The 14292-nt window shown below is 38.9% G+C and overlaps 2 protein-coding genes across 3 annotated transcripts in view; one reads left to right on the top strand and one right to left on the bottom strand.

Moving 5' to 3' along the window:
* JAM2 (junctional adhesion molecule 2) overlaps positions 1-14292 on the top strand; it is a 410153-nt gene that overhangs the window by 230466 nt on the left and 165395 nt on the right. The gene's annotated exons all lie outside the window — the stretch shown is intronic.
* Positions 1-14292, bottom strand: part of APP (amyloid beta precursor protein) — a 275906-nt gene that overhangs the window by 9863 nt on the left and 251751 nt on the right. Inside the window, exons 15-16 of one of the 2 annotated variants that reach the window (XM_060150785.1) lie at positions 9683-9736; positions 2735-2835 (exon numbers count right to left, since the gene is read on the bottom strand). In XM_060150785.1, the coding sequence (XP_060006768.1) occupies positions 2735-2835; positions 9683-9736 (155 nt within the window). The remainder of the gene's footprint in view (positions 1-2734; positions 2836-9682; positions 9737-14292) is intronic. The other variant, XM_060150786.1, reaches the window with a different exon arrangement.

Below are 14292 nucleotides of genomic sequence, written 5' to 3' on the forward strand. Positions count from 1 at the left end.
TAATTGCGGGAGATATCTGGATGAGGTATGTGAAAAGTTTCAGTATATTCGGTATATATTTTATGCCGTAAGTTTGAGTTGTTGGTCACTAAATTATTTGGTGCGTACTTGAAAAAAAACCCCACACTCTACTTACTAAGAATGACATCTGTAGTCTATAGAATGATGTACAACATGTGGCTTCCCCAGTTTTAGGAAGTCCACTTCGCTCCATCCCCCACATGTCTCTAGAAAGGCAAAACAGAAGCCTGCAGGGACCTGAAACCCTTTGACAGATGGAACATTCTGTAAGAGGGGGACGGCAGCTCTCGGATCTATCACACACTGGAAAGGCACGGATCGTGATTATGAAAGGAGGTCAGTATTTTCCCAGTCACAGCAGGTTTAAATTGGGAGACCTGACGCATGACCGCTATGCCTTAGGTGCTTTTCCAAACTATAGATGCCCTCATTTCCTTAGAGGGACATTTTAAATACATAGGAACAAGCATTCTGAAACAAAGGCATTAAACAGAAGAAAAAAGGCATCTTGTTACCTACTTTCAGCCACAATAATTCAGCAAGACACTAATTAACCTTGAGAAGCATAATGCTTAACAGGCACTTATTTCAAAGAGAAGAAGTAGTAGGCAACAAGATAGGAATTTTAATAGCCACACATTAACACATGCTTTCTTACTATGTTGTCCCTGGCAACTCAACTAAAAATGTTGTTTTATTCTTGATGTTTATTTGTGTTAAACATGAAAAGAATTTAGAGAATACTGTAAAGAAGAAATTTATTCAGTGATAAATTTATTACACTACATTCCTTCATACTGTTTATAAATGCAAGTCATTATTTTTTCAACTTTACTTGAATGGAATTATAAAAACACACTGCAACTTTTATCATTTTTTATGTAAGGAGATGATCTTATGACAGATCATCTGGCCCAACTACTACTGAACATATACCACATTTGCTATGTAAATTAATAAAAACAGCTCCCTAAATAATTCTTTTAGTATAATCTCAAGACAGTAAAATGACTGACTGTCATGGCTAGAACTAACATCCTAGCAGTCTGAAAAGGCAACATGAAGTACAGCAAATAAAGCGAATTTCTAAGAGTTTTACTTATGGTATATCTGCAACAAAATTAGATACTGTTCATAATTATGCCCCTTTCTAAACAAATATGCTCACTCAACATATTTATAAAAAGCAAATCATTAATTAGCTAACGATAAAAGTATGAGGTAATCAGAAATGAATGCAAGTCTGGACATCTTCCTATGTCTTCAAGAAAATACTGTAATTCTGTAACATTCATTGCACTAATTATAGTACATTATTTCATCAACTAGTTCAGTAGAGGGAGCTGATTCTCTCAATTGCTGCTTCTGCCATTAGTCACGGTCATATTACAGGAGTTAGTGTAATTGCGGAGATGGGCTTTTATGACACAGGCACCAGAAAACGCAAATCCACACATCACATTAATCTTCAGCTCTCTGCCCCACCAGCTCCCAAATCCTCAACAGATTCCACAAGTTGTTATTAACCTCTTCAGCATCAGCCAGATCAAGAGTGCCCCTGATTCTATAATAACTGACACTGGATTAACTTGCCAACGAAAACCGCACTTCAAAAAGTTCACTGTGCTTCTATCAAAAAGATTATGGGAGTTAAAATGCAAATCTGAATCTCAAGTCAATTTTGAACTTGCCTCAATTGTTTAGAGTGAAAAGAGGCATACACTATACTTTATAGGGGTTTCTGTTGGAGATTAATACTTGGATTTGCAAATTTTATTTATGAATAGTGGAAAGACAGTTTCTCCTTGAAAGGGAAAAACACATGTATACACACACACAAACAAAAACAAAGTAAGTGCCTGAGAGAGTCCTTCTCAAGTATTATTACTGATTTCAGAATTTGATTACCACTTTTGTTCAATACTGAATGCGCAACAAAATTGTCTTCTTTATTAGTTTAAGCCACTTACTGGGCTTATTTACTCTTAAGATGGGAGGTCCCCTAGCATAACGCAGGATTGATTTATCTGAAGCTTTCGGTAAAGGTTTTTATGTAACCTTAAGGGAGATGGGTGCCTTTTGATTTACTCCATTTCTAACATTTGGGGGGAAAAAGGGTAATTTTGTCTGAAAAGGAAGCCACAGTCTTTCTTGCCCAAGCCTTCTGCTGAACACACTGCTGGCAACATAATGCAGTCTGGCTCACCTACCCCTCTACCTACCTCCAGGGAGTCCCAACCATCCCACTCCCGAGGAAAAATTTAAAATGTGGGGAGGGGACAGAAAGGAGGGGTGAGAGAGAGGCGACGAAGCCCAGGGGAAGAGTTGACAAATGTGAAATTAAGCCAGCGGCCGTGAAGCTGTTCTGTGAACCCAAGCAGTGTTTACACGTGTTTTATTTGAGATTTCGATCCTTCACACAAGCCTATTATAAACCTGATTTCCTAGAAAACAGACAGGAAGTTTATTAAAATGGCTGCTAGAATACAAAGTAATTCCACTTTAAGCCCAACGTGGGCTCAGCTGCTTTCTAGACCTAAAGAACTACTATATAAAGAGCCTCTTTTTCTTTTCTTCACGTTTTCATGATGATCCTATAGGCAAGTGTTTTATTTTCGTTTTAATCTTTTCCTTAACTGGATTTCTGACCCAAGAGGAACGAAAGTCATTTGACAAGACAGAGTGGCCTGAAGAGGTAGATTATGTCACGTACCAATTTTTGATGATGAACTTCATATCCTGAATCGTGTCGGAACTCTGCATCCATCTTCACTTCCGAAATCTCTTCCGTCTTGATATTTGTCAACCCCGAACCTGCATGATACCATAAGCATTATACCATAATCAAAATACGCAGGCCAGTCCATTTGTTTTATCTATAAACAATAACATTACAACACAAAGCCTACCAGAAACTTCTTTCTAGGCCTGAAGTTAGAGGAAAATGGATTAATGACTTTCTTCCAGAAAATGACACCCTATATTTAAATCCTTAACCACTACCTATTTTAAACAAAAATAAATTAAAGATTAAAGAAATTTGCACTTCAGGCTTCTATTGCCTTTAAACACATGCTATAATTTTTTTTTTTTTAATGGGGAAAAAGACAGAAGTTAAATGCTAGTTGGGAGGCTGGAAAGGATTTGCTCCTAGAACATACTCGCTTGGTTTAGGTGCTCATTGTTTAGCCTATTATATGTCTTTTTCCACGTGCTCTCATTCCTTCAGAAAAAATAATAAAAGGCTTTAAAAATGAGCATTAATTACCTGGCAGAACAAAACTGCTACTTTAGGACTTTGTTCCAGTTACAAATAAATTATGTTCATGCATCTATGCAGTGAAGCACTGTAAAAATCGTATCATTTATTTAGTTAAGTGATTTAGTTATAGATACATAATGTAAATGGTTCATCTGCTGAATAAAGAACTGCAGTACATAATGTCTGAAAAATGCTTCTGTGGGACTAACAATTTCTAACATGCTAACTCTTCTTTCTCTATATATTGCTATATGATTCTTACACTAATTGTTATAATGAATTTAATTTTTCAGATAGTAATTTGAAGCTTAAAATCAAAACGCAAAGTAATTTTTAAAACAAAAGGTGAAATTACAAAGTATAAATATCGTTTCCACGTTGCAGCATTTAAATATCAAAAGTCAGAATTTTAGGATGAGAATGGCTTCTAAAATCATCTCTTCTCTGGTGTTCCCACCCAGGGGTAAACTCTCAGCTCTACTTAAACAGAGAGGAATTATCAGTTTGCCTCCATTTTTGGACAGCTTTGTCTACTAGAATGGCCTTTCTTACATTAAGCCAAAATCAGTTTCCTTATAACTTCCACTCTGTTCAACATAGAGCAAGCCTAAATCCCCCTTCTGCACTGTAGCCTTGAACAGATCAGATACCCAAGGAGAGGCATCATGTTCCTGCTGATTCTTCTCTTACTTGGGCTACATGTTACCAAGTTCCTTCAGCTCCCATGGGACCTGATTTCCTGCTTTTGGTCTATCAACTCTTACATTTTGTCTACAAGGTGCTGTGAACCTTGTTACACATCTTGCTGAAACTGAAAAGCAATGTCCACAGCGTATGACGTGCCAGTCTAACAGCACAGTCTACACAAAGAGAAAAGAGGATAATTTTACAAGATCCAGGGAACCCACGCTGGTTGTGACATATCACTGATTCTTGGTCAACTATTCAGAAAGCTTCCATTTAATAACCTATTTGAAAATGGACCCAAGATCAATGTCAGTCTCCACCCGGCATGTAGATTGTGATGCTGTCTTCTCTCCCTTCGGCTTGTCACAACTACATTTTCTTATCCCTATCTTCCAAGTCCACAAAGATCAGGGAGAGGGGTTCTACGATCTTGCCCTCAAGTTCTCCCAGCCCATGATTTATAAGAACTTGGACTTGAGTAGAGAAGTGTGGTAGTTTAAAAATATATCCACAAATTTGTGGATGCTCCTCCCAGCAAGAGGTGGGATTGGGCTTCCCTGGTGGTGCAGTGGTCGAGTCTGCCTACCGATGCAGGGGACACGGGTTCATGCCCCAGTCCGGGAAGATCCCACATGCTGCGGAGCGGCTGGGCCTGTGAGCCATGGCCGCTGAGCCTGCACATCCGGAGCCTGTGCTCCGCAATGGGAGAGGCCACAGCAGTGAGAGGCCCGCATACCACACACACACAAAAAAAAAAAAAAAAAAGAGGTGGGATTTAATTCCCTTTTCCTCAGGTGTAGACCTGATATAGTGACTTGCTTCTACTGTTAGAATATGGCAAAAGTGATGGGGTATGACTTCTGAGACTGGGTCATACAAGGCAGCTTCCTTTGTATTCTCTCTCTTGGATCACTTAGTCTGGGGAAAGCCAGCTGCCATGTTGTGAGGACACTCAAAAGTTCACATGGTGAGGTACTGAGGTCTCCTGCCAACAGCCATGTGAGTGCGCCATCTTGGAAGAAGACCCACCAGCCCTAGCCAAACTTCAAGCCCTCAGATGATTGCAGCTGTGGCAGATGTCTTGACTGCAACCTCCTGAGAGACCCTGAGCCTGAAGCACCCAGCTAAACCATGTTTGAAATCCTTGAAATTCATTATAAGAAGGTAAAGGTTTGTTTTTAAGTTGCTAAGTTATGGGGTTATTTATTGCATAGTAATAGATAACTATTACAAAGGGCTAGTGCCTTGTTTTCTCATCTTCACCTGTCTTGGACTTGCCTTTCCTTTAACAAAAGACCATCCTGTTTAATATACACATGAAAGACAGAAGCACAATCAAAGCGGGACAGTTTCCCATTCTCTCTCATCTTTTAACTGGTCTACTCACTGACTGTCCCGATTCCTAACCCCATCCCAAGAGCTGTAGGGCTCTCTATTCTTATTTATGTTCTTGCTTTAAAATGATTAGCATTTTCTAATAAGTTTCATCTTATTCTGACCTCTAATCTTCCTGATACAAATGTTTATTGGGCTGTGACACTAATGCTCTTTTATTTCTCATTAGTTGTGTACTTTTATCTTTCTACAAACCCTTTTAAATCTGAGGTCCCTTTAGAACTAAAGTGATTTCTTTATACCTTACCCTCTTTCTGTCATCGGGATCTAACAGTGCAATAGTTAAAATTATATTTCTGAGATCTTAAGAACACTCTCTTGAATAGTCTTTCCTTCTAGAAAAACCCACACTCTTTCTGAAAGGACACAAAGATTACTTTTAATAGTCAAAAAAAATTCAAATTCATGTAGCAAGTCAGAACAACAGATAATTAATTATAGCACAATAGTTTGCAGGACTCAGCGGAAAGAGCTCTCCCTAGTCCATTTTTGTACAGCATGTATAGTCATTCACTGAAAAGCCTTTCTATATATTAAGCAAATGTCTTTAAAAAGGGGAAAAAATTAATAAGCTTGCACCAGGAAAATGTCACTGATAATAAGCTGAAACTGCATATAGTGATATGTGATGAGAAGTTTTAAATAAATCGCAGGGACCTTCACTTACAGTTTTACCACATGCATTTTCCGAGTTGTCCTGATTCCACTCTAAGCTCTGACACCAGACTCTCATTCTCTAAGCTCTGACACCAGGCTCTCAGTAAGAAGGGAAGCATGTTCATTTGAGGAAGGAAAGCATGTCCTTCAGGAAACCTTTCTCAAAGGATCTGGTTTCCTTTATTAGGACTGGAGAAGCATGGTTAAAATTATAGTGGAAAGGGTCAGTTTTCCACCCTGTGAAGAGTCTGCTAATGTACAGACGTAGCTCAGAGATACTGCAGGTTTAGTTTCAGACCATCGCAATAAAGTGAATATTGCAATAACGTGAGTCATACTATTTTGGGGGGTTCCCAGTGCATATAAAAGCTATGTTTGCACTATACTGTAGTCTACTCTGAAAAACAATGTGTGTATCTTAATTAAAAATACTTTGTTGCTAAAAAATGCTAACCATCATCTAAGCCTTCAGCTAGTTGTAATCTTGCAACAGTAACATCAAAGATCACTATCACAGATCACCATAATATAATAACAACAAAGAAGTTTGAAATAATGCGAAATTACCAAAATGTGACACAGAGACATGAAGTGAGCAAATGATTTTGGGAAAATGGCGCCAATAGACTTGCTCACTTCAGGGTTGCCACAAACCTTCAGTTTGTAAAAAATGCAACATCTGTGAAGAGCAATAAAATGAGGTATGCCTGTATTTGTCTCCTTTATTCTGGTCAAATGGTGTTACTTGTCCTTCAGAGTCTATTTCTCTCTGGAAATAAGCCCAGGGGAGTAGCTGTAATGGTCACCATCCCTAGAAATCACCACTGATATTAAAGGTGTTCCTTCCTTGACACTACATTCTAGAAGTTACTGTACCCTGTTATTTCAGATATGGAAGTCAAGGAGAAGTCATTTTCCTCAGTTGTGATTATACAAAAGCCCTTTCTTTACTTGTTTCAGAGTGACAGCAGTGATTATTTAAAAAACAATGACATCAATTGAATAACATGATGTGACAATCCTGGAAAGGGTTTCTAAGTTTGGAAAATCTAATGATATAATTGAGCACGTTAGACTCAAACACGTGGTCTCATAAAGTGTGATGATGAAGAACCGAAAGTAATGCTAGAAAACACAGGGGGAAACTGGTCCAAATGCTCAAAAGACTCACTATAAGCACAAAAATATAGAGCATAGTATTTCTTAAGACATACGCTGCAAATAGGACTGTTCATAAACATACCTTAGCTAGAATCTCCCTCACTTCCTATCTGAGCATTCTTTCCCCACTATGGCCCTCTTCTATTGGGGAACCCAAGCCTTACAATAGTGTAAGAAAGGAAGTTTGGCCCAGGCCATTCTCTCATCTATCTGTATAGAACATTCCACTCTTCTTTGACAATGGATGTGCCCAAAACCTTTCAAAACCTATCTTAAAGCTCATCTCCAGCAAGTGCCCTGATTAACGCACCCCTTGGTTAATGTCCCATCTGCTCAAATCACAAACAAACATCACAAGGTGGTTTACACTTTATGTTACTTTGTATTTCCGTGCCTTTCTAATTCCATCTCATCTTTCTAAATACACAAAGTGTGGTCTTTCTATTCAAGCTCCTGAGAACAGGGGCCTTATTACTTAATTTCTTTTGACCCTCCAAAGCAGTTGGAAAGTCCTTGTGAAATATCAAAATGAGCTATTGCTATTGTTACAACAAAGACTTTAGAAGGAGCTTCTTCCCATCTGTATGTTACCTCTAAGTATTCTCAAGCTCTTCCCTTAAAACAAATTGTTTTTGTTTAAGAATGTATAGAAAAGTCCTTTTCATTTTAGATTTTTTAAAAAAGGAAAAAAATCAACTTCGGTGGTGTTACCTCTTCCTGGGTATTTCAATAGGAACATAATTGCCCAGTGTGCTCAATGTAGCAACTTAATAAAATTGGTTGAATGAGCGCTTCTAATTCACATTTCATGCTTGTAGATGAAAAGCATCTCTTCCTTTAAAAATAAAGTATGAAGTGCCATAAAAAAAGGCCCAAGGCAAAGGACCAACCTAAGCTGGTATCAGCTGCAGTTAGAATGGAACGGACCCTCACTCAGCCTTGGGCCCTACCAGTGGGCTGAGCAGGCTGGGGATGTGTCAACTGCTGGTTCTTTGAAATTTATTTGTGTGACACTGGCAATAAGGAAGACGTTAGAAGAGCTGAAACTGGGTCTGACTTACTATAATTTAAATTTCTCTGAAAAGCCCTACAGAAAGAGATTCATAAAATCAAGGAGATTGGCTGTCAAGATGTATCACTCCACGGCCCCCGCTGCCCTGTTAATTATAGCGCAGAGGCATGAAGGTGCCACAAGGCAGACACTGAATTTCTCGTCAGTGATTGTGGTGGGAAGCAGATGGAACCTGAGCCTGTACTGGCAGAGAGGGGCAGGGGCTGCTCCTGGCCCGGCTGCTGACTGCATCTCAACCTGGGAGCAAAGGTCAAACTCCTTGTGTTAACATCTCCATATGAGGTTAATGCCCTGTTCCTAGTACCGCATGGGGACATTACGAAGATACAGAAGAAAACATTTATGGGTAGGTTTGCACTGTTGGGAGTAAAATCTCCCCAGAGTATATACAGATTTGTCAATTCAGTAACTTCTCTTTTTGATTCATTGAACGCAATGGGTACTTATCAGTTGGGCGAGGTAGTGCACGGGGTCAAAACCAGGCATGTATGTGCTTTTGTTGGGTGTGACATTATTCTTAAAGCTAAATTTGAGACATAGGAAGGTGAAAGTGTGTTTCTTCTTAATGCTTGGGAAACTACCAAAAAAAGAAGTGTCAACAGGGAGATCAGCTCGGTGCTTTGTGACCGACTGGAGGGTGGGAGGGAGGGAGATGCAAGAGGGAAGAGATATGGGAATATATGTATATGTATAACTGATTCACTTTGTTATAAAGCAGAAACTAACACACCATTATAAAGCAATTATACGCCAATAAAGATGTAAAAAAAAAAAAAAAAGAAGTGTCCATATCAGTGTTAATGGGAATTTTAAGTACTATAAAAAAATAAAGAACTTGTATGGAAAATTAGGCACATACCTCAGCTGCGTTTTAGACACTCATCAAGAATAAGTATATATAACCCACAAAAGATAAAATGGAAATACTTCTGGGCTGTAAAGATATTCCAATTCTGATATTTTTAGGAACTCATGTCTACTTGAGGAACTGACTCAAGTTTGAGCCCACTTCAGTTAGAAATGGACCATCCGGATACCAAACAAGAAAGAAAGAATGAGATATTCCAGCAGTAACCAGGTCGTCACCAGCTAGAGTCTGCATCTGTGCAGGTTTCCATTCTTGAGGACCAACAGGTTCTACAGAACCCTCTCCACCAGAAAATCAAAAGAAAAAAACAAACGTTGGAAGGGCTCCTTTTTATTGTTTCAAAAGGAATGCTCAGAAAGAAAAAAATTGATCACCTAATTAGGAACTTGGGAAATGAAGTGTAAGGAAAAGCAAAGGGGAGTTTTAAAAAGTTTGGTTTCCACGGTCATTTCAAACCCTGCTTCTCCATATCTGCAATTCAGAGAGGCTGACCCCCAAGAAATGGGCTGCGTCTGTGCAAGCGCGAGATGCGGAGGGGCGGAGGGTCACCGGGATATACCTGGTCGAGTGGTCAGTCCTCGGTCGGCGGCAGGGCGGGCGTCAACAGGCTCGACTGGGCACAGGAAGCAAGATACACGGAAAGCAAACAAGACAAATCGAGATGGTAAGTCGTGGCTCCTGAACACAGCGCAAGGAAAAGCATGTGCAATACACAAGTTATAAAAAAAAAAAAAAAGCAGCTAGAAAAGAACCACAGTGAGTTAATCCTGAGCATCAAGGATGGGAGGGGTACCACTTCAAAAGGCTTATCGCTCTTGATGTGCCAATCCTACTCCTTAGTTTTCTAATAAATGTGCTCACCAGGATAAGATACGCGGCAACATCAAAGAAGAGGGGCTGGGAGCGTGGGTTTTCCTCTCAGCGAATTTAGAAATAGTTTCTTGGCTTTTGATTAGAAATAAAATACATTATGCCCAGCGCAGTGGAAAATCTTAAAGATACCTCCTTTTACAACTATCCAATCTTATCTTTTTTTAATCTTATTTTATTTTACAGTTAATTAACTACAAAAGGACTCCATTAAATCGCCAGGAGAAATGCAAATAGGAATTTATCAGGAAAGGAACGTTTCACCACATAATCGGCCATTTAGCGAATCCAATTTGTTCCCAGTTTGAGGGTAGAAGAGGTAAACCAGAGTTTCCTCCCCCTCTCTCTGTATTTTTAAAGACTGGTTTCTATTTAATAGATGACATAGAGTTGAAATGTGTGAAGTGCAAATACTTCCTTTCATATTTGTCGACTTTCACAATTTTTCCTTTGCGAGTATTCTGGGTCTGACCCAAAGAAAACATTGCAGTCAGCACAATAGTGCCCACTGTTGTTGACCATTAGCTGGTATTTCCAAAGTGCTTCTGATTCTCAGAAAATATTAACTTGAACTTACCCTGGTCTTTGAAGAAACAGGCAAGGGAAAGAAACAAAGCTTTTAGGATAAATAATGGACAAGGGGCCAGTGAAGCCATGAGGGAGGATAAAGCCTCTTGGGTAAGGTCTGGGAAATATAAAAGTAAGAAGGTAAGGAAAAGTGAGCAGAGGTGTCCATGGGAAGAGAAGGTGTGCTCGACGGGATGGCATTTGGATCAAAAATTTCAGTAAGACCATACAGCTTACTGATGCACGCAGCCCGGGCATTCAAAAATGGGATTATAAGCCCAAGTCGATTTTGAATGCCACACGTTAGCAGGGAACAGTAAGGGAGAAGAAAGTGGCAGCAAGCCAAGTCTACAAAATAGGAAAAAAAAATGTTGCTGAGAATACCAAGACATTTGGATGTATCCAAAGAAAAAGGTGTTTTGGTCCTTTATCATGCAGCCTGGCAGCACCGTAGAGGAGAAAAGGAGGGCGGAGGCATCTAAACCCAACATTTACAATGCAGGCGACTTGGGGCAAATGATCACATCTGAGGCTGTTTCTTCACAAGTAAAATAGAAATAATAACTTATCTTCTAATTGCAATGAGGAACCAAAAATTTTAAAACTCCATTTCAAAAACTCTCAAATACTATAAAACTCCATTTATTAAATATCCTATTTATGAAATATTCTATGACAACTATTGTGAGGATGAGTAACACTCTATTCGTGTATCAGATTAAGACATACTTCCTTCTGCAACTCACAAATACATTTGAACAATACTGTTTCTCTGTATTTCATCCTTTTTCCCATCCGCAACAATGTATGGTGAGGGACTTTTTATTACTCCTTATAAAATGGTGTTAACTGAAGGATTGTTGTACTTTTTGAGAGCTTCCTGATGACAAGAGCCCCAAATGGTGCTTCAGTTGAAGGTAAGAATGTACCAAAGCAAACTCACAGAGCAAAAAAGTAACTTAAAGTGATTACCTTCATCAATGGTTAAATCATTAGAAACTGTATTCCACTCAGGGGAAAGCAGTTGAGTTTGTGGTTTAAATTTGGACTGAAGATGTGGTAGTCAGGCTAGTCTCAGGGTCCATTTTAATGCCACCACTTGTTTTCTCTGCGCTCTTGGGCAAACCTCCTTCTTTCTGAGCTTCTGTTTTGTCACAAGGAAGCTGGGTTTTTCCAGGGCTCAAATGTGCACACACATGCCAAAGACCCTTACAAATGATAAAGCCCTATTCCATAATTACTCAAGGGAATATGGAAACACATCACATGCGCATAGATAAAGGTCTGAAAGATATTACCACAAAAAGCTGTCATTATTCTGGGTGAGGAGATCATTCCTAGAAATTTCTCTGCCTTTCTGTTTCAAGGTTTGTGTATTATTTGAAAACAGTAATAAAGCTATATTTTTCAGGAAGATAAACAATAATAATTTTAGTGACTTAAACTGCAGTCTGCTTTAACAGTGTGAGGCTGATTTAATATGAGTAAATATTCAAAAAATAAGTAACTCGTGTTCAGTGATCAGACATCAATAATTAAAAGATAATTTCATCACTGCAAAAAAGAATATACATTGACAAGAAAAAGGAATGCATTACTCCCCAATCCAAAATAAATACTTTCTAATTTTTCAAATGGACCATTACTAGTTGAACCAGCAAGTAACTTCAATATAGTGTTCAAAACATGTTACTTTGGCTGTTTAGTAAGTTAAACATTAGAAACAGATTGTCTTAAAGAGTTAAAATAGGCAGAAATATGTTATTCTACTGCCATCAGCAGCTCTGAATCAAATAGTCCCCTATAAAAAGAGAGAAACAAAATGATGGAAGCGCTAGGACTTTTGAGTTTCTTAGCTCTGGCATTCCTTGTAATAGACCAGTTCTAAGCTAAATGCTGCCCAGCACAGCCTCCCCTCCCCATCAGGCCTAAGGTGATGGAGGAATCAGCAGGAAATCAGTTTTACTCGTAGATAAGAGGGGCCTGAAAAGCCCTGGCTTGCAGGTTTGATGAAAGACATTATTTAATCTCAATTTCCCCATTTAAAGTGCTTTGTTCATTGCTGCTTTATGGCTAAGCGAAAATGTACGAGAGGGCAAATTCACAATGCAGTTACACAATACGATGTTACAAGACCTAGTGTGCCTCATGAAGAATATTATAGTGTTTTGTGTATGTATTATATACACAGACAAGCTGACTTCTGGCCACAAAAACTTTCTGGTGGCCACTGCATTCTTCCTCATCTTCAGGCTGTTCTGGTCAGGCAGTCATGAAAATGCAGAGCAAACACAAATGCTATCAGCACAAAAGCTTTCAGCCAGATGATTTCACAATCCATGAGAACAACTGTTTTATGAACAACAGCTTCACTTCAGTTTAGCCATTTCAGTTTTGTGGCTCAACCACAGAATAACAATCCCTGAAGGCAAATCGCAGCTGGTCAAAGAGCCTAAAATATTGGAAAACTGTATTTGTGATATGCTTATTTTTTCAATATAAATTAACAGAATGCTTGAGTGTCTGACCCCCTCTGTGGACTTGACTGATTGTTCTTGAGAAAAACAAATTTTTGGTAAGCGTTCGAAGCTCTGATGATGATAAGGGTTGCATGAACAATGAAAGGAAATCCTTTGAGAATTTTAGATATTTTCAATAGCTCTGTGTGCAAGCACATGTCTGTAAGATTAACAAGGAAAAGGCTCTGGGGAGAGGGAGAAGAGGAAGATGGGGAGAAAGGGTAAGATTTTAGGACTGTTATACGGCTTGTTATATTCATTAATTTTAAGGATATACTGTTTGGGTGTTAGGGTGACTCTCTGAGACAAGCTGGTAAAACCTCTCTAATATGATCCTGGTTCTATTTAAAAACAAACAAAATAAAACCAACCAACCAACAAAAAACTACCACTGAACATTTACTACATTCTAGGCACTTTGCTAAGAGTTTTCCATACCATCTCATTTAATGCTCACACCCTGTCTCTGAGTTAGCAATTATTACCAACTTTATTTTACAGACTAGGAAGCAGCCCGAGAGGCTTTGTGACTTGCCCCAAATCACGTAGCAGCGCTGGAATTTAAACTCTGATGCACATAATTCTGTAGTGTGGGATGTTGATATGATGGGAGAAGGAGGGTGGACATTACTGGCTTTTAGTGGCTGGGGACCGGGGATGCTAGATGGCATGCACAGGGCAATCCCACACAAATAAAAATTGTCCTGCACCCTACACAGCTTCCTAAATTCCTGTTGGACATTTATGTATTTACGATTATGTGAGTCCAAAACCTAATTCAGCTTTATATATAAACACAATGCATTTCTGCACAGTTCTTACTGTAGATCTTCCTGGAGCTCACCATTGGATAAAATGAAGAAAGAAAAACTAATTCAGGGCCCCTGTATCAGTCTGCATCTGTATTTGTCACATCCATAAGGGGGCAAACACCTGACTGCCATTGTTTCCACTGGTAGTCAAGCCTGAACACTCGTTGAAACACTTACTATAAATTACATCCATGGTATTGACTCCCCTACCAAACTCTGTCAGTTCAGTTTAAGATTCATTGTTAGAGAGACTTTTCAAAATGTTATAAAAGGAGTGGTGGTCTGATGATGGTGAAAACCAGAACTCAAGCTCTGAGATCTTACATATTATTGCTTCCAATACTCTTATGTAAGATTTTGCTGTTTGTCAATAACACCCTTATTTAACAAGAATATTAGCT

The sequence above is a fragment of the Lagenorhynchus albirostris genome, chromosome 5 (genome assembly GCF_949774975.1).
Source record: "Lagenorhynchus albirostris chromosome 5, mLagAlb1.1, whole genome shotgun sequence".
NCBI lineage: Eukaryota > Metazoa > Chordata > Mammalia > Artiodactyla > Delphinidae > Lagenorhynchus > Lagenorhynchus albirostris.